The sequence below is a fragment of the Paramormyrops kingsleyae genome, chromosome 3, assembly GCF_048594095.1.
Source record: "Paramormyrops kingsleyae isolate MSU_618 chromosome 3, PKINGS_0.4, whole genome shotgun sequence".
NCBI lineage: Eukaryota > Metazoa > Chordata > Actinopteri > Osteoglossiformes > Mormyridae > Paramormyrops > Paramormyrops kingsleyae.
Genome location: NC_132799.1, coordinates 23,093,323 through 23,112,332, shown reverse-complemented (window position 1 = coordinate 23,112,332; position 19,010 = coordinate 23,093,323). Strand labels below are relative to the sequence as shown.

General features: G+C 44.0%; 1 protein-coding gene and 1 long non-coding RNA gene across 4 annotated transcripts; one reads left to right on the top strand and one right to left on the bottom strand.

The window, feature by feature from the left end:
- Positions 1 to 4,896: 4,896 nt before the first annotated feature.
- LOC111846168 (leptin-like) lies at positions 4,897 to 9,742 on the top strand. 3 transcript variants are annotated; one of them, XM_023816115.2, is made up of 3 exons: positions 4,897 to 5,202; positions 7,388 to 7,553; positions 9,127 to 9,742. In XM_023816115.2, exons 2-3 carry the CDS (start codon positions 7,404 to 7,406, stop codon positions 9,493 to 9,495), a joined length of 519 nt encoding a protein of 172 aa, XP_023671883.1. In that variant the 5' UTR covers positions 4,897 to 5,202; positions 7,388 to 7,403; the 3' UTR covers positions 9,496 to 9,742. The 3 variants fall into 3 exon arrangements, with proteins under 3 accessions (XP_023671883.1, XP_023671881.1, XP_023671882.1); XM_023816113.2 differs by having other exon boundaries at positions 5,181 to 5,202; positions 7,384 to 7,553; XM_023816114.2 differs by lacking the exon at positions 4,897 to 5,202 and having other exon boundaries at positions 7,197 to 7,553.
- On the bottom strand, positions 8,198 to 9,811 carry LOC140588211 (uncharacterized). Its single transcript, XR_011989542.1, has 3 exons — positions 9,734 to 9,811; positions 9,173 to 9,480; positions 8,198 to 8,909 (listed from the first exon to the last, which is right to left on the bottom strand). It is a non-coding gene; the product is annotated as an uncharacterized lncRNA (long non-coding RNA).
- Between the last annotated feature and the right edge of the window lie 9,199 nt (positions 9,812 to 19,010).

The following is a 19,010-nucleotide window of genomic DNA, read 5'->3' as shown; positions in this document are numbered from 1 at the left end:
ATGCATATAATCTTAGTGACAAAACAAAAATATGCATCCATAACATAACGAAATTACCTGTGATCATGGGGTTTCCATAAAACTGATAAGACTTGTATCGAAAAAAATAGGGAGTAATGATGTCATATCCAGGGAAAATATGTGTCGCGTTAGTTTTGCCTTATCGCCAAAACAAACTCTTTCAGACGTTTCCATCCAGAGCTGCACATGCAACGGTAAAATATAGGCATTTGAATTCTCTTATTTCCATATGCAAATATCAAGGAAAGGACACACAGGCAGAGCCCAGGTTAGGATTAGGGTTAGGCTTAGGGTTAGGGTTAGGCTTATGGTTAGGGTTAGGAACGTCTGACTTACAGACAACGTGTACATGTGAGCAAACTGACATAAAGCCTATTATATTAAAAATGTAAAATGAATGGTTTGTATGGATAGTTATATGAAGAAACAATAATAAACTGGGTTTAAGTATTAAAAGATTTACTGGAAGCAGGTTCTCAGGGCTTTTACAGTAACTGATGAAATCTGGCCATTCCTAAAAGAATGTGTAGACACTTTGTCCAAAAGAGCAACAGGCCATAAAAATTTGGCTGATTCAGCCCTTCCTCAGACGTCACTGATTGCCACCGTAGCGTGAATTCATACACAACGGTCCCAGAACCCGGCCTTTTGTCCAGACTGCCAAAGTCAATTACACTGGCGGGGCCTGCAGGCGGTCCTGGATCTCCCTTCAGTGACGCGTGCCGGTCAGACGTCAGGGTGCGACTGCAGTGTTTGTTTGGTTTCATGGTGAGGAGGAGGAATGACATAAGTTAGAGAAGTGCCCCATGCATCGTCTCTCATTGGCCTTGCAAAGCTCTCCAACTAGCATTAACTTTGAACCAGCACCCAGACACAGCTCCGTCTGGTTCAAAACATGGGGATGCAGAAGTGAGGACCTTTCAGCGCCTTAAGCACCCAGTCTCAAAGTTTGTAAGAAAAGGCTTAACACTCAATTCTTTAGACTGGGGACAGAGGGGACAGCTGGACATGCTCCAGTGCTCCACCAATGTCCACCAATGTCCATGATGCTGATCAACTGTGGTGGAAAACTTCCTCTCTGCAAAAAGAAGACTGAACTACTGTGATGTCCTTAAAGGGTCTGGCAAGGCGATACGCATACACACCATGTGGGGTACAATAGTGCTCCAGGATTAGGATGGTAACGAACCACATGCAAGAAAGTAACAAAACCTGCAGCCCACACCAAACATGCCGTTTCCTAAGTACTAAGGACTGCATCCTACAGAAAGCAGCCCAGAATGAGCATGCTATTTCCTGGGCCTTGCCTTGCAGGCCAACGCCGTGTGACTCACCTTTATGAATATTGTTTGCATGCAGTGTTGTTAGGTTTATTGCTTTTCGTGTGATGAAGACTGATACCCATGACATAGAGAGTGATTTTGTGGGGCAGTAAAAGACAGGAAGGTCTGGGCTATACCACCCACATTTTAGGAATTACTTACAGTGATTCGGACATAGAGCCTTGATGTCCAAATAACAGCAACCACCAAAGAAGTATCCTATGACCCAAGTTAGCATGACTAGGTAAAATCATGCTGCTTTGTTGTAGGAATTCTTCATTACTTGAAATTTATGCTAAGTGATAATAGCTAAAAGCTTATCGTAACAGGAAGGGCTGTTAAGTGAGCAGTGGTAAAGGCTCTGATATGGAGCACAACAAATGAAAACAAAACATTAAATAAATCATCCTGGCAATATCTGGAGGATTGGGACAGTAATTCTTTGTCTGAGGAAACACTTGGCTCCGTCAGAGAGATGCTTTTTCCTCACAATGGTCTATGAAGCCATCAGTGATAAACAAATTTGTCATTCCCTGTGACAGTGTTGGAGGGTACCTACCAACTGGGAAAACACTTTGTTCAAGTTTGGACTTTGGCATCAACTGGGAAGTTTTAATAAACCTTTGTGTTGCAATGGCTTTTATTCCCAACGGTATCAGCATCCTCAAAGAGCACCCCCCTCCCCAGCCCTAAGCAGCTCGGCCTGTCAATGGCAACACATCTCCTTGTAGGATGTTCTCTGCAGGCTTGCCGGCTGGATGTTCTCCCACCATGGTTCCTGAATTTCTGAATGAGGTGAACTGTGTCTGCCACAGGGATAAACTTCCTGAACAAGAATGGATGTGGAGATCTAAGCATGGCTGAAATCTACATGCAGGAGAAAGGAGAGCTGAGCCCGGGGGCCTGCTGAACGGGAGAAAGGAGAGCTGAGCCCAGGGGCCTGCTGAACAGGAGAAAAGAGAGCTGAGCCTGGGGGTCTGCTGAACAGGAGAAAGGAGAGCTGAGCCCGAGGGCCTGCTGAACAGGAGAAAGGAGAGCTGAGCCTGGGGGCCTGCTGAACAGGAGAAAAGAGAGCTGAGCCCAGGGGCCTGTTGAACAGAACTGGAACCAGCAGGTGCGGACTGCAAGACCGATTTTCTTGATCCTGCAATGGTTTTCAAAATGCACAGGCGGTAATGTCGAGATGGGTGGGAATGCAGAGGTGGTGCTGGGATCCTAAGGGCAGGCAGGATGGAAAGAGGAACCTTCTGTGTCAGTCTCAGCACTACTAGGCTGGTTCTGGCTGCACTCATTTCATTTGATTCCTACTGTGTGGAGAGGACATGATCCGCCCTTTAATATCCACCACATCGATTTGGCTGTTAAGCATGGTTCAAATTTCTTGCAATATATGTCAATGCTGAGCACACGTGAAGAGCATGTGGGGCATATGTGAAGAGTTTGTGAAGAACATGCACATGGCAAACATCCAGACAGATTTAACCACAACACAGCTAGATACTCTAGCTAGATACTCTAGATTCAGCAGTTTTCAGAGTAGCATTGTTTTTTATGACAATCAATGATCAGTAATCACTAAAAATTGTACAATAAAATGACTGATCAAAGAGTAATATTACTTTCTAAAATCTTTAGTCACGTATTCTGGTTTTAATTTCCTCACTAATGGCCACCCACCTTAGGTGGAACAGTGAATCAGACTGGGAAAGCGGCCTCAGAGACACTCGTATGTGAGACATTGTTGATCTTGGGTTTGGTGACTCCATGATCCTCTGAAGGTCAGACACCAGCTTAATTAGCAAGGCCCTTAGAAGTAAGATCATGGTAGGTTTAAACCCAAGAAGGGACCCGCTATGATGTAGCAATGCTGACGTCCCAAGTGATGAGGGACCCAAACCCATCGAAAATCATCCACAGGGAAGGGTTTCCTGTTTCTGGGGGCCGCTGCATAAGTCACCCCCTTGGATGTTTTAAAGGCTAAGTAAGCAGCCAGTGAGTGGAGTCAGAAGGCCGTAGTTAGCTGGCTGTTTAGCTATACATGGTAAATAAGGAGTGTGTTTCTTTAATATATAGTGTAGTGACTGTGGCCAACAGGGGGCTCAAGCAAATGTGTGGCCTGGTGGTAAATACCAGCACTCAGCACTGAACCCATGGCCAAACCCAGGAGGAGAGAGACACAGAAAAGACGGCCCAGTAAAACCCATCACACACAGCCTGAAAATCTGCATCAACATCCCTGAAATTCACTCCGTATCGCAGCTTGTATTGGATGTTTGACACGGTGCTTCAGCACCTTCCCTAAAAACGAAAGATACAACATGCAAAACAAGTAAGGCAGCTCTCGTTTCACTGTACCGGCTGAAATGTGTTTTCCTCATTTCCAAAAGACCTCAGGGGCCGGGAGCTCTGCTTACGAGAAGCTTTCCGAAGGCCTTCTTGGAAGCTGTCACCTTTCCGCGCAAGTGAATTCACAACATGTGCAATTTGCCCTGAAGAAAAGTTCCTTGAATTCCTCAAATGTTTTTAAAGTGACGTTTAAGCTATGTAACTCAAGGCAAGCGAGTACATATCATTTTCCACTTTTCAAGCTGGAAACAGAAATATCCATGTTATCAGCCTAAAACCACATGGTCTGTGACCTGGTCTCTATCAGTTTTTTATGGTTACAGGAAAATGAAACAAATGTTTATTTTAAGTGCTTTAATATTGTATTGTGTTTCTGCATTTCTTTTTGCTCAAATCACAGACTGTACTAACTGCTATTTTTAGAGCTTACTATAAGCACACCAAGCGATCTTTAACGCTGACTTGCACTGCGTTTCAGCCAGGGGACTAACCACAAACATTTCTCTGAAAATGAAGGGTCATTGAATTTCTGCATCAAGGGAAATCGTTTTCCAATATCCTATGAAAGTCCAAGTTTAGTTAAAATGTACATGACAAATTTCCAGGATTCTCCAGAATCCAGGCCAGCAGCTCATATTCTTTGGGTGAAGCAACACAGGCCGTGTCAGTGTTCCTGTCCTAACTGGTTTTACTGGTCATCAGAGGAGGAGAAGTTTGGCAAGAAGGTCTGGAGACAATTTAACTGGCAGGTCTCTACCATAGGCTAGTACATTGCTCTCAAGAGTCAGAGACACAATACAGGAACACCTCCAACAGCTGAGTCAAAAATGCAGGTGACACAGCTGAAATCCTTGCTACACTTTAAAACCCATTAAATAAAAATGAATCATGTTTGTCTGTGCATGTTTATGAGCGATTTTATCGCATTTGTTGGTATAGATTGACTTATGTCAGACAGTAACCGGGAAATGGATTAGTGTGGTCATGCTGGTCTGCACGTTTTATTACTGAAAAGTACACTCTGTGTTTGGCTTTGCTAAAACTACACCATGCCGTTTTTGTCACAAGTAAAAGACAATAAAACATACTTGTTCCTTTAAAAATTATATTACTTGCTGATAAAATATATGCATATGCATTTATGAATTATTAAATCTACCACACTGGTGCTTTCTCCAGGTTAAATGACACAGTATTATCAGTATTGTCACAATACATCTCCGTTACTATTTTAAATATGATCATTACGCTGTAAATATTCAAAGCAGGCAGCAAGATAAACATGCCTATTGAGCCGATAGCGGAGCGCAGATACTCAGCTGCAGGCGACAGAGGTGGGAGCTCAGCTAACAGGCGTACCTGGCTGAAGTCATGGCCTTGTTTTGCTGCTAGAGAAAGTCAGAACATGGGCCAAAGTAGCAGTGATTCACTGGCTGATGAGTCAACAGCCTCGGCTATAAAAGGGCAACACTGATGGTTGCCTTAGGATGACATAGACCTTAAGCCTACAGAGGTAAGTTCCCCTCATTCTTTTACACTATTTACTACTGGGGAATTGAGTCAGTCTCCAGCTCTTTAGTCAACAAATTATGATTCGTAGGTTTCTTATGAAATAAAAACAGCAAATTCCTATGAATTCTCTTTGTATGGGTGCGCAATGAAACATATTTCGGCACAAATTGCAGTTTAAAAATTTATTTTGTGTGTGTGTGTTTCATAATTACAAAATAAAAATGAAAATGTGTTTCATTTATGGAAACTGGAAGAAACATTTTTTGTTTGGCATGATGGATTTTCTTAAAGTATTTTAATAGTAATGTAATTTACTCCTAAAAAATAGCTAACTTTTCTTTACATTATTTTAAGCATTTGAAGATGACTTGTATTAAAGTGAAAATATTATGTGAAAATAAATCCATTTCAGCAAGATTTAATGTAGTAGGGGGAGGTAGTGCACTGCAGTTTCATTTCTTAAATGAACTATACCTGCGTACCATATAGTATGTGCCTGACATTTGTGACTTTTTGAGTAGAGTCAGAAGAGTAAATTTATGCAAACCCAAATTAAACCCAGACTAAAGTACATGCTGTTTGAAAATGTGGTATCTTAAAGCAGTCATCATAATGGATTATAATTACCTTTATAATGCATTATAATGATCAATATAAGCTATTATAATGCATTAGGAAGGTATCTATGGTGCATTATGGATGAGAGCTTCACAGAACATTCATAATGGATAATAAACATGGCTATAATGTATGCCTTTTTATAAATAGTTATATGTATGTATAATACTTTATGAATCAAATAACACAAAAAATTTACTCTCACTGTCTCCTTACCTATGTACTCTCACTGTCTCCTTACCTATGTACTCTCTCTAGCACCTTACCTATGTACTCTCACTCTCTCCTTACCTATGTACTCTCACTGTCTCCTCACCTATGTACTCTCACTGTCTCCTTACCTATGTACTCTCACTCTCTCCTTACCTATGTACTCTCACTGTCTCCTCACCTATGTACTCTCACTGTCTCCTCACCTATGTACTCTCTCTGTCTCCTTACCTATGTACTCTCACTGTCTCCTTAGCTATGTACTCTCACTGTCTCCTTACCTATGTACTCTCACTCTCTCCTTACCTATGTACTCTCACTGTCTCCTTACCTATGTACTCTCTCTAGCACCTTACCTATGTACTCTCACTCTCTCCTTACCTATGTACTCTCACTGTCTCCTTACCTATGTACTCTCACTGTCTCCTTAGCTATGTACTCTCACTGTATCCTCACCTATGTACTCTCACTGTCTCCTTACCTATGTACTCTCACTGTCTCCTTAGCTATGTACTCTCACTGTCTCCTTACATATGTACTCTCACTGTCTCCTCACCTATGTACTCTCGCTGTCTCCTTACCTATGTACTCTCACTGTCTCCTTAGCTATGTACTCTCACTGTCTCCTTAGCTATGTACTCTCACTGTCTCCTTACCTATGTACTCTCACTGTCTCCTTACCTATGTACTCTCACTCTCTCCTTACCTATGTACTCTCGCTCTCTCCTTACCTATGTACTCTCACTGTCTCCTCACCTATGTACTCTCACTGTCTCCTCAGCTATGTACTCTCACTGTCTCCTTAGCTATGTACTCTCACTGTCTCCTTACCTATGTACTCTCACTGTCTCCTCACCTATGTACTCTCACTGTCTCCTCACCTATGTACTCTCACTCTCTCCTTACCTATGTACTCTCACTGTCTCCTCACCTATGTACTCTCACTGTCTCCTTACCTATGTACTCTCACTCTCTCCTTACCTATGCACTCTCGCTAAGACCTTACCTATGTACTCTCTCTAGCACCTTACCTATGTACTCTCACTCTCTCCTTACCTATGTACTCTCACTGTCTCCTTACCTATGTACTCTCTCTAGCACCTTACCTATGTACTCTCACTCTCTCCTTACCTATGTACTCTCACTGTCTCCTCACCTATGTACTCTCACTGTCTCCTTACCTATGTACTCTCACTCTCTCCTTACCCATGTACTCTCGCTAAGACCTTACCTATGTACTCTCTCTAGCACCTTACCTATGTACTCTCTCTAGCACCTTACCTATGTACTCTTACACACAACTTAGCTATGCACTGTGATAGTAATTAATGAACTAAAGGGTCTTTGTTCCAAGGAAGTATACAGACCTGGAGAATGAAATCCTCCATGATCCTCCTGTACTCCTCCATACTGATGCTACTTGGCACCAGTGTCAGCCGGCCACTGGCAGTGGACATTGTGAAGAACCAGGTCAAGTTCATGGCACAGACCACAGTGGTGAGGATACAGAGACTTACGGATGAGGTATGGATGGTCAGCATCCTTCAGTCCACAATTTGAGGGGGCCAGGAGGGCTTATAAATGATCAGATGACGCTATATGCTAGGGGCTTTAGATGCATGCATTTGGGCATGCTGGGTATGTGGGATCTTGCTGCTGTAGGGGATTCCTTGACAATGGACAGCTAACAATTAGGGCATAAGCCAGACAGATAATGAATGCAAGACATGGGCTACACAGCAGAGAGAAGTACATGTGTGAATTTTCATACCCATTAGTCTCAGGCTCACAAATTTGGAGAGGTATAACACACAGACTTACTTGATCCGGTTGTTGGTTGCAGCTTACATAATACATTTATAAAGTATTATAAAGATAGCTACAACTATTCACAAAAAGGTTTAACACATTATAGTCATATGTATTATGTTTTATTCATAATGCATTATTAATGAGACCTTCATACGGAATTCATAAAGCACGAGAAACATGGCTATAATGTGTTATGCCTTTTTATAAATACTTATAGCCATGTATAATGCTTTATGAATGTTACAATGAATTATAAGAACAATTATTGATGTTTATGAATATGGGCTTCATGGAAAGTTTAACCAAAATATTTATTTCATAATTTATTTATTATAAGCTTATAAATGAATGGATAGAAAAACACTCAATTACTTGATATTTTCACAATATTTATTCACAGAAGTTTGGATTTGTATGTTTGACGTTATGCGCCATCAAAACAGTGCAACCAATAAGGTGCATAAAGAAATTCAAGAAAATGTTACATTTGTACAAAAGCATTTATATTGAAATTTTAAGAAAAATTGTTCAATGTTCAAATTATACTGTGACACAAATTTTAGTCCATGTTGCCTAGCCACAAAACCGTGCCTATGCTTTATATTGTATAGTGTGTTGTTTTATGTAGTCTGTTTTTGATCTTGACTTGGTCTTGATCTTCTCTCGGTCTCGCCCCACCTTGATCTTGGTCTTGTCTCGGTCTAGCCCCACCTTAGTCTTGTCTCGGTCTCGCCCCGCCTTATTCTTGATCTTGTCTCTGTCTCGCCCTGTCTTGTTCTTGGTCTTGTCTCGGTCTTGCCCTGCCTTGGTCTTGGTCTTGTCTCAGTCTCGCCCCTCCTTGGTCTTGGTCTTGTCTCAGTCTCGCCCCACCTTGGACTTGTCTTGGTTTCTGCCCGCCTTGGTCATGGACTTGTCTTGGTCTTGCCCCGCCTTGCTCTTGTCTTGGTCTTGCCCCTCCTTGGTCTTGTCTCGGTCTCGCCCTGTCTTGGTCTTAGTCTTGCCTCGGTCTTGATACACTCTGGTCTTGGTAATGACTTGGTCTCGGTTTAGGTGGTGTTGACTACATCACTAGTGGGCACACACAAAAATTAATAATTACAAATTTGAATTCAGACAAAATGTTGAATCTGACTTGCCATTTCATTTAAATTTTTTTGCTATTTATAAAATTTAAAATGTCACTGAGGCACATGTAGTAGCTGTAGATGTCACAGGATATTATGGTATGCTCTCCTAGCCTTTCGTTACACAACAAGGAATAACTTTCTGTCTTTTGTTGAAACAGTTCCGAATATCTCCTAACATGGTGTTCAGCGATCTGGAGCTCATACCTGATGTGAGTCTTGACAAGCCGGTTGAAGGTCTGACCACCATCATGGACAGCTTGGACACCTTCCAGATAATTCTCCTCAACCTACAAATGGATGGAGTGAGCCAGGTCCATGCTGACCTTCTGAGCCTGCAGGGCATCATCCAGTCTCTTGCACCATCATTGAACTGCTCCTTGCCCAAGTTGAAAAGCAGCAAGCACCTGGACGCCTTCCTGAAGACCAATGCTGCCTTCCACGTCACCATTGCCAATGTAGCTCTCAACAGACTGCAGAAGTTCCTCAACAAGCTGATCCTAGATCTGGACCAGCTAAAGACATGCTGATAAGATCGGCTACTGCTTAAAATATATTTAACTTATTTTATATGGGTTTTTATTAACACCAAATGCCTCCCTAAAATATTTAAGGTATTTATGAATTTAAATTCCTTTGTACTGTAATTTTAATACCTACATGTTGCACACATGCACTGATGGGATTTTATGCAACTTGGTAATAGTTCTCATGAAACGCAATGAGCAGCGAATGTAATTTGATACCTTTGTAGAAGCAGTATTTTACCTGTGCATTTTATACTTGGTGATGCTGCCAATCGGGATGCTGCTGTCTTTGTGCTCTGTAGCTCCTGTAGTCCTCCTTTGCTCCTCTGTGGGCATCACTTCCTGGCAGACAAATGCGCACAAGCACAGTGAAGTCAGACTGCTTTTAGGGGAATTTAAGTTTCACAATACAAGTACTACAAACAGAATGCAGCTCTGAATAAATGATGAGCTCCATGATCTCTTGATAAAGTGGCCTTACATTACACCATTGCTAGAGGACAGCAGTCTCAGACAGCAGTCCCAGTGTTCGCCTCTGCTATTGGATGGCCATCTCAGACAGCAGTCCCTGTGTTAATTTCTGTTACTGGACGACCCTCTCTGACTACAGTCCCTGTGTCAGAATCTGCTATTGGATGGCCATCTCTGACAGCTGTCCCTGTGTCGGTCTCTGTTACTGGACAGCCCTCTCAAATAGTAATACCTGTGTCAGTTTTTCCTATAGGATGGCCCCTTCAAACAACAGTCCGTGTGTCGGTCTCTGCTATTGGGCGGCCCTCTCAGACAACAATCCTTGTGTCAATCTCTCCTATTGGACAGCCCTGTCAGACAATAGTCTCTGTGTCAGTCTCTGCTATTGGACAGCCCTCTCATACAGCTGTTCTTGTGTAAGTCTCTTATTGGACTCTCAACTCAGATAGTTGTCCCTGTATTGGTCTATCCTATTGGATGGCCCTCTCAGATAGTAGTTCCTGTGTCAGTCTCTCCTATTGGATGGCCCTCTCAGACTGCAGTCTCTGCTACCTGATTTTCACAAAACTTTGTTACTCCTCTATCAGCACATGAGTATGTTTACAGTGTGTATGAATGTTTATTTACTCACATTATTTCAGGTCTTCTTTGTGTTGTTTCAGTAGAATGTAGTACATTCCTCATGGTTATTTTTTATTCTTCCTCAGCAACTTCGCTTTTAATAAACTTGTGTTTAATACATTCAGTTTTATATTGGCAGTCAAACCCAAAACTGAAGATGGCGCTCAAATCTAGTGTTCCAATCAAGAAGGAAGCTAATACAGACAATTTTTAATGAAATTATTGGAAAATGTGCTTTACATCAACGCTAAACCACATTGTATTTCAGGAGTTACCTACTTTTTCTTCATTTTTGAATTATTTACTCTTAAACACCCTGTCACTAATCCAACTGTCACGATCCGACACGGAAGCAGGTGACGGAAGCCGTGAATATGAACAAAAAGGGCTTTATTGCTGACTCCAAGACACACGTAACGTCAATGACCGGACTGGGGAAACGAACGGAAACGCGGATTAAATACACTGGACTAATGACAACAATCAGAAACAGCTGGTAAACACGGGGAATCCACATGAGGTTAACAAGGGGGCGTGGCACAGGAGGATTGGCACGATCGGGGTGTGACACCAAAAGTACTAAAATGGATTTTTTAAATGTAAACTGTTTTTGGCCAGCATTCATAAAACTTGATAGCATAAGCTGATAGTTAATACTTAAATGAATTGATTAGCTGATGAAATGAACGTTTTTTTTGGTCACTTCTCAGTTGATCATGAAGTTTCTTCATTTGCATTTAATGAAAAACTGAAATAACTTTTAAGGAGCTTCTATGGAACATTCAAGTTTTTTTGTCATTCAAATCTTGTTCATCTACCAATTTCCAACCACTTTTCCAGTACAGGGTCATGTTTAGGTCACCCTGGAAACTGTAGGGCATGAGGCTGGCATCACAGAGCACACACTGCAGACACACTGATTCATCTCACTGAAAAATGCCCTGTTTTTGAACTGTCAGGGGGAAAGGAAGCTGTTCACACAAAGAGCAGGGATGAGATTAAAACTGCCATGTAGGAATTGTGAGATTCAAATTTCAGCAGAGCCCCCAATGAAACACCCCCATAAATGCTAATTGAAATTACAGTCAACACTGAAACACCACCATGAACACTTCCTAAAATTACAGTCTACACTGAAACACCACCGTGAACACTTCCTAAAATTACAGTCTACACTGAAACACCACCGTGAACACTTCCTAAAATTACAGTCTACACTGAAACATAAATGCTATCTGAAATTACAGTCAACACTGATACACCACCGTGAACACTTCCTAAAATTACAGTCTACACTGAAACACCACTGTGAACACTTCCTAAAATTACAGTCTACACTGAAACACCACCGTGAACACTTCCTAAAATTACAGTCTACACTGAAACATAAATGCTATCTGAAATTACAGTCAACACTGATACACCACCGTGAACACTTCCTAAAATTACAGTCTACACTGAAACATAAATGCTATCTGAAATTACAGTCAACACTGAAACACCACCGTGAACACTTCCTAAAATTACAGTCTACACTGAAACATAAATGCTATCTGAAATTACAGTCAACACTGAAACACCACCATGAACACTTCTTAAAATTACAGTCTACACTGAAACACCACCGTGAACACTTCCTAAAATTACAGTCTACACTGAAACATAAATGCTATCTGAAATTACAGTCAACACTGAAACACCACCGTGAACACTTCCTAAAATTACAGTCTACACTGAAACACCGGCATAAATGCTATCTGAACTTAGTCTACACTGACACACCCCCATTAACGTTATCTGAAATTGCAGTCTACACTGAAGCACCCCCATAAAGGATATCTGAAATACCTGGACCATCTGAGTCCAAGCACTTGCTGCATCTTAGGAACATCAGCTTCATCAGCTACGCCACCCACCAGGAGGCACAGTACCCACCCCTGCTACTCTAAGGACAGTACCCACCCCCAGCACTGTGAGGGAGAGTACCCTCCTCCGGCACTGTGACAGAGAGTACCCACCCTCGGCACTGTGGGGACAGTACCCACCACTGGTACTCTAAGGACAGTACCCACCCCCAGCACTGTGAGGGAGAGTACCCACCCTCGGTACTGTGAGGACAGTACCCACCCTCAGTACTGTGAGGACAGTACCCACCCCCACCATAGCCCATTCAAACCCACACCATCAGCAAGAAGCAACAGCAGCGTGACATCAAGGAACACAAGATTACAAAACAGCCTCTACCCAGAAAGATTATCACCCACTGCCCCCCTTAACACTCTCCGCCCCCACCCCGTACACTGAAACCTGGTACATAGGAATGGCCATTTCTCCACCTCTCATTGCAGTATATGATTATATGTTTACATTGCTATCATAATTGTTTTTTTATGTGTTAATTTTGTGTGGAACAGGCAGAGTGACATTTTCGTTACATAATGTGACTGACTGCAAATGACAACAAACTCTTCAGTCTTCTGTCAATAGCAACTAAAGGCCATCATGTCTGATCTACAGTTAAATGCAGTACACGACGTAAACACTGTACGCCAGCAAAGACGGAGCGCTGCTTCTGAATTGGGAGAGAGGCACAAACCCACCTGGTCTGTCTGCACAGAGCTGCTCTGCCTGTACTGGGCGAGAAAGAGCTACTGTCTGCTCTTCTGTGAGGTTACACTGCCCCCGTGTGGTGGCTCTGTCCTCAGCAGGGCAGCCTGAGCCGGGCTGCTTTGACAAGGAAATGCAGTGGCGCCACAGTGAAGCTCACACAGCACTCACGATCACGTAGCGCTCAATTTCACGCAGTACATGGAACTCACAGTCACACTCATGATGACATGGCACTCAAGTGCTTATGGTCATACAAAGTTCACAGTCACACAGCGAACATGATCACATAGCACTCATGGTCACACGACAGTCATGGTCACGTGGCACTCAAGTCACGTGGCACTCACAGTCACACAGTGTTCATGGTCATACAGCACTCACAGTCACACAGCACTCATGGGCACATGGCAGTCACGGTCACACAGCAGTCATGGTCACACGGCAGTCATGGTCACGTGGCACTCAAGTCACGTGGCACTCACAGTCACACAGCACTCATGGTCACACGGCAGTCATGGTCACGTGGCACTCAAGTCACGTGGCACTCACAGTCACACAGCGTTCATGGTCATACAGCACTCACAGTCACACAGCACACATGGGCACATGGCAGTCATGGGCACACAGCGCTCATGGGCACACAGTGCTCATGGTCACACAGTGCTCATGGTCACACGGCACTCACGGTCACACAGCACTCATGGGCATATGGCAGTCATGGTCATACAGCCGTCATGGTTTCAAGCAGTCACACAGCAGTCACAGTCACACAGCAGTCACGGTCACACAGCAGTCATGGGCACATGGCAGTCATGGGCACACAGTGCTCATGGTCACACAGCGCTCATGGTCACACAGCGCTCACGGTCACATGAAACTCATGATCACATGACAGTCACAGTCACACAACGTTCACAGTCACATGGTGCTCATGGTTACGCGGCACTCGTGGTCACACAGCACTTACGGCCACATGGCACTCACAGTCACACGGTGTTCATGGTCACATGGCACTCATGGCCAAATGGTATTCGTGGTCAAATGCTGCTCATGATCACATGGAGCTCACGGTCACATGACAGTCATGGTCAAACGGCACTCATTGTCACGTGGCACCCACGGTCGCAGATGGGCACACTGACAGGAATGCCGGTCCAAACCTGGAAGTGGTTCAGAGCGTAGTGATGGAAAGTAAATCGCTATTCCTGAGAAACACGGCACTGCCTGTAACACTGGAAAGTCTTGTTTTTCAGAAGTCCGGCTGCTCAGACTTGTCAAAACAAATGCTTGGCACCATCGGCGAGGCAGAGAACGGCAAACCACAGGCATGCCAGAGGCTGGATCGCTCTCCGGCACGCGAAAGTCTCCATTTCCAGTTGCATCACATTAAATGCACAACAAACCGTGCTGCTAACCTGGGTGGGTCTCCTGGCCAGCAGCGAGCATCAGGGCAGCAGACTGTTCATGGGCAGTGACCCCCCCTTTAGACCCCCACTCTTAGATTCAGTGGAATAATGGAAATATCACGAGAACCTGTGGTCCTCTGGGCAGCCGGTCCGGCTGTTTAACTCTCAGTCGCTGTCAGAACCAGCGACCCAAGAACAAAACTGCAGCATCATCAGTCTTGGCAGGATTTGCACCAGCGGTCTCGAGAATCCAGAGTAGCGGCTACAAGCCAGACGTTCAAGTCACTCATCTGGACTCAGGTGGACCAGGTGTGTTCCTGAGCTCTGTGTCTGGGGCACAGATAGGCTGGGAAAGGACCCCATCAGTCGGGTAGTAATGACACAGCGGCTCATTAACACTGCGAGTGGCTCAGCTCTCCCAGACGACCACTGACTCACTTCGAATCTTACAATGAGCCAATTAGCACACTTATAAGAGCTAATATTAGGACAGCATAGAGGAATATGGATAAACTTTTAAACTGCTTTTCAATCTGGGTGGTGAGAGAACTTAAAAACATTTTCCCTACAATATATTTCTTTTTGTTCTTTTATCAGGCACATGATAAGCCTGAATTATTTTTGTTTTTCATGTAAAAGTTGGTAACTAAACCTTCCTATCCTGGCCATTTGAGCCAAAATTACCCAGAAATCATTGGCTATGGTGATACTGACACTAGGGCTGTGTAAAAACACATCTCAGTTAGGGTGGCCCTGTGGGCCACAGGCTGAAACATCTTTTAGGATAGTATCACACTCCTGTGCTGTGGTGGCCTCAGTAGCAGTTGCTGCCTTTTCAAGGAAGAAGAGGGTGCAAGACCTATGAGAATGATATCTCCAGCAGGGGCAGAAGACCGTGTGAAGCCTGTGAGACGGACATCTCCAGTAGGGGCAGCAGACCGTGTGAAGCCTGTGAGACGGACATCTCCAGTAGGGGCAGCAGACCGTGTGAAGCCTGTGAGATGGACATCTCCAGCGGGGGCAGAATAGTGTTGAGAAAAGTGGAAATAGTGGGAATAACTAGAATATGACTGAGAAGTCGTGACCAGTATGACAGCCGTCTGAACAAAGGCGAACGGGCAGAGTGTTAAGGTCAGCGCCCGTGTGCTTTGCCCCAGCACCAGCAGTTCTCGCTGGCCATCCCATTTGGTGTTATGCCTGTTCCCTGGGCCGCCGTGTAGCTCAGAGGGCTGCGAGGCTGGCATCCCTTTAGTTGTGTGTCTGAGGCCAGCCTCACTTGTTTTGTAATTTATTTTAGTTTATTCTTTGTGTTTGATGTTTCTCTGTCCTTCCTTTTGTTTTGGCATTTGGTTACCGCGCTCCTGCCGTGTTTAATTCTGTTTTGCTTATATGTTGGTTCCTATCCTTTTCCTCGTGTTGTTAGCCTCTGTGCGTTAGTAGTGTTTCCTAGTTCCTGTGCCTGTTTATTGTGATGAATCCCACCTGTTGCTTGTTGTCCTGCACTTTTTCTGATTGGTTGAGCTGTTAGTTCCAACCTGTCCTGCATCATGTCTCATTAGTTTTGTATTTAGTCCTGCTCCAAGTTTTGCTCCAGGTCCCTTTGTTTTCTCTGTGAGAATTTTAGTTAGTTTCTTGTTGTATTTATCCGCTAATGGTACCTTATTTTCCCCCTTGTGTTTTAAATAAAATCCCTATTCTCAACACTTTTGTTGATCGTCACCTTCTTTCTGCCTGTGCCAGTCCTGACCATAGAGGTCAGGAGAAAGACTTCAGGCAGGACCCTCTGTGGCCTGGGGAGTAAAGAGGACTGGAGAGGGGCTGCTTCGTGGGCCTTTGATGCTGGTTAGTCAATCATTAAATCATTAAATCATTTCTGCAGTTATCAGATAAGAGAATTTTACCACAAACTTACTGAAAAGCCATTTTTCATGCTATATTAGTCATACCAACCATGTGCTACTGATACTGCAAACTACGGGTCAGCCTAAGACAAGCCAGTTATGATAGATCAGCCTATGACAGGCCAGTTATGATAGATCAGTCTAAGACAGGCCAGTTATGATAGGTCAGCCTAAGACAGGCCACTTATGATAGATCAGCCTAAGGCAGGCCACTTATGATAGATCAGCCTAAAACAGGCCATTTATGATAGGTCAGCCTATGACAGGCCAGTTATGATAGATCAGCCTAAGACAGGCCAGTTATGATAGATCAGCCTATGCAACCCGATCTCACGAATTTTCGTGCAGCCATCATGACATAAAAACGTGCTGTGATCACGTTTTCGGCTTTTTTTACGTGCTGGGGTAACGTTTCCCCTCCCTATGTGTTTTAATGGGCAGTGCCTAACACCGCCACTATGAGCGCTAACTGGTGACTAAGGGACGGGAAAGTCATGCATGGCCAGAATCATATTTTGTTTTTTGTGATCTGATAACGCTTTCCATAACGTGTGACGCGACCTTGCAAAACAGCGCTTGGATTTTACTAAGACAGGCCAGTTATGATAGATCAGCCTAAGACAGGCCAGTTATGATAGGTCAGCCTATGACAGGCCAGTTATGATAGATCAGCCTAAGACAGGCCAGTTATGATAGGTCAGCCTATGACAGGCCAGTTATGATAGGTCAGCCTATGACAGGCCAGTTATGATAGATCAGCCTATGACAGGCCAGTTATGATAGATCAGCCTAAGACTAAGACTGGCTTGTAGAGCGGCTGTCTCCTGACCTGTCTTCCCCTACTGTTTGTATATGTATGGTCAGGTTGATCTTAACACTGCTCTATGGGCCCTTAAATTGCCCCTCGGGGACAAATAAAGTGTTTGATTGATTGATTGATTGATTGATTAAGACAGGCCAGTTATGATAGATCAGCCTATGACAGGCCAGTTATGATAGAACAGGCCAGCTGATGAAGGCATTGGGGGCTGATACTTTCTTTGTGAGCGCGATTTTGCTGGGACTGGCAAACTCAGCTGGCTGAAGTTTCTATCAGTTTTGTTTTCTTAGAAAGGGGCCATTATAGTGTAAAAGGTATAAACCTCCGCAGTCTTTCGGGAGTGGCACACCCCTCTCTTAAGTATTAAGCAATACTCACTGGAATGAATCATTCCATATATTTTGGGCAGATACCTATGCACGGCATATTAAGGCCTTACCAAAACAAACAGCACTTTTTGTTATTCTCAAGTGACGCAGTCTGGAACTGCGAGGTTTTGATTTCTTGGAAATATCTGGTTGCTCAATACCATCCACCGAAAACACCACTCAGATTCCTCTGAAGGGATCTAACATGGCTGCAATGAGTGAAGTGCACCGCCGAAGAGCTGCTGTTCAGGGCACGGACTGAAAAGATAGCAGGGAGACTGATTAATCAGGCTAGTGGTCTTACTGCCCCCTAGTGGTCAGGAGGAGATCAGCGGGCTGGAGCAGCCTGAATGCACACAAAGGGTGTAGGTCTGGTTGGCCTCCATCTTAAACATGGCCATGCTGCCACTGAAGCTACAGAAGATCCAGGCTGGAAAATGCGGAATTCAAAAAGTTAACGAAAACGACGAAGGCCCGCGATGACCTAATGGCATGCCTAAACGTGCAGGATGTCAATATGGTTTCTCCACACCCTACAAGGTCAGCCAGCTTCTCCTCCAGACCTGGCTGGGCTCTGCACCCTGAGTAAAGTCTGACTCGCCCCCACCGCCTGTCCAGCTCTGGGGTTTCTCCACGCCCTTCGGGGTTGGCTGGCTCCTCTTTAAACCTGGCTGGGCTCTGCACCCTGAGTAATGTCTGACTGACGTCGCTGGCTTTCCAGCTCTGGGGATTCCCTTCTGCGCTCTGGGGATTCCCTTTTGCGCACCAGCTCTTTTAACTTCCTGATTGGAGGCCATGGAATACTCCAGATAAACTGGATGCAGATTATTGTGGCACCTTTTAACAGCTGACATATCTGCATATATACACACACTATGAAAAGAAGGTGCTACAGAGAACCACACAGTTACCTCATTTCCACCATGCCGGTGCCGGACTTTTTCCCAATCCTGAACTAGTTCTGTGCGTTTCCACCGCAGAAAAACTGGCCCTAGGCCAGAAAAAAATGGCGCCAGTACAGTACCACAGAAAAACTGTGCTCAGTATTTGGCACCATAATGCAGGCAAAAGTGGGATGGGTTATGGCATCCAAATCTTCAGCATAATCCGCAAATTCAGTCCATAACCAATATAGTTTACTCTAATATCTCTGGTTCCGGCAGCTAAAGAACTTGCCAGCTTATTAGCAGAATAACGTTACATTGTTTTTTATTCACATCGGTCTGCTGGCCAGATTTAATAATAGCTTATAAATATAAAACAGGCTGAATAAATAAAATATTGTTGAGTTCGAGTGGCGAAGAGATCATGAGGCAGACAG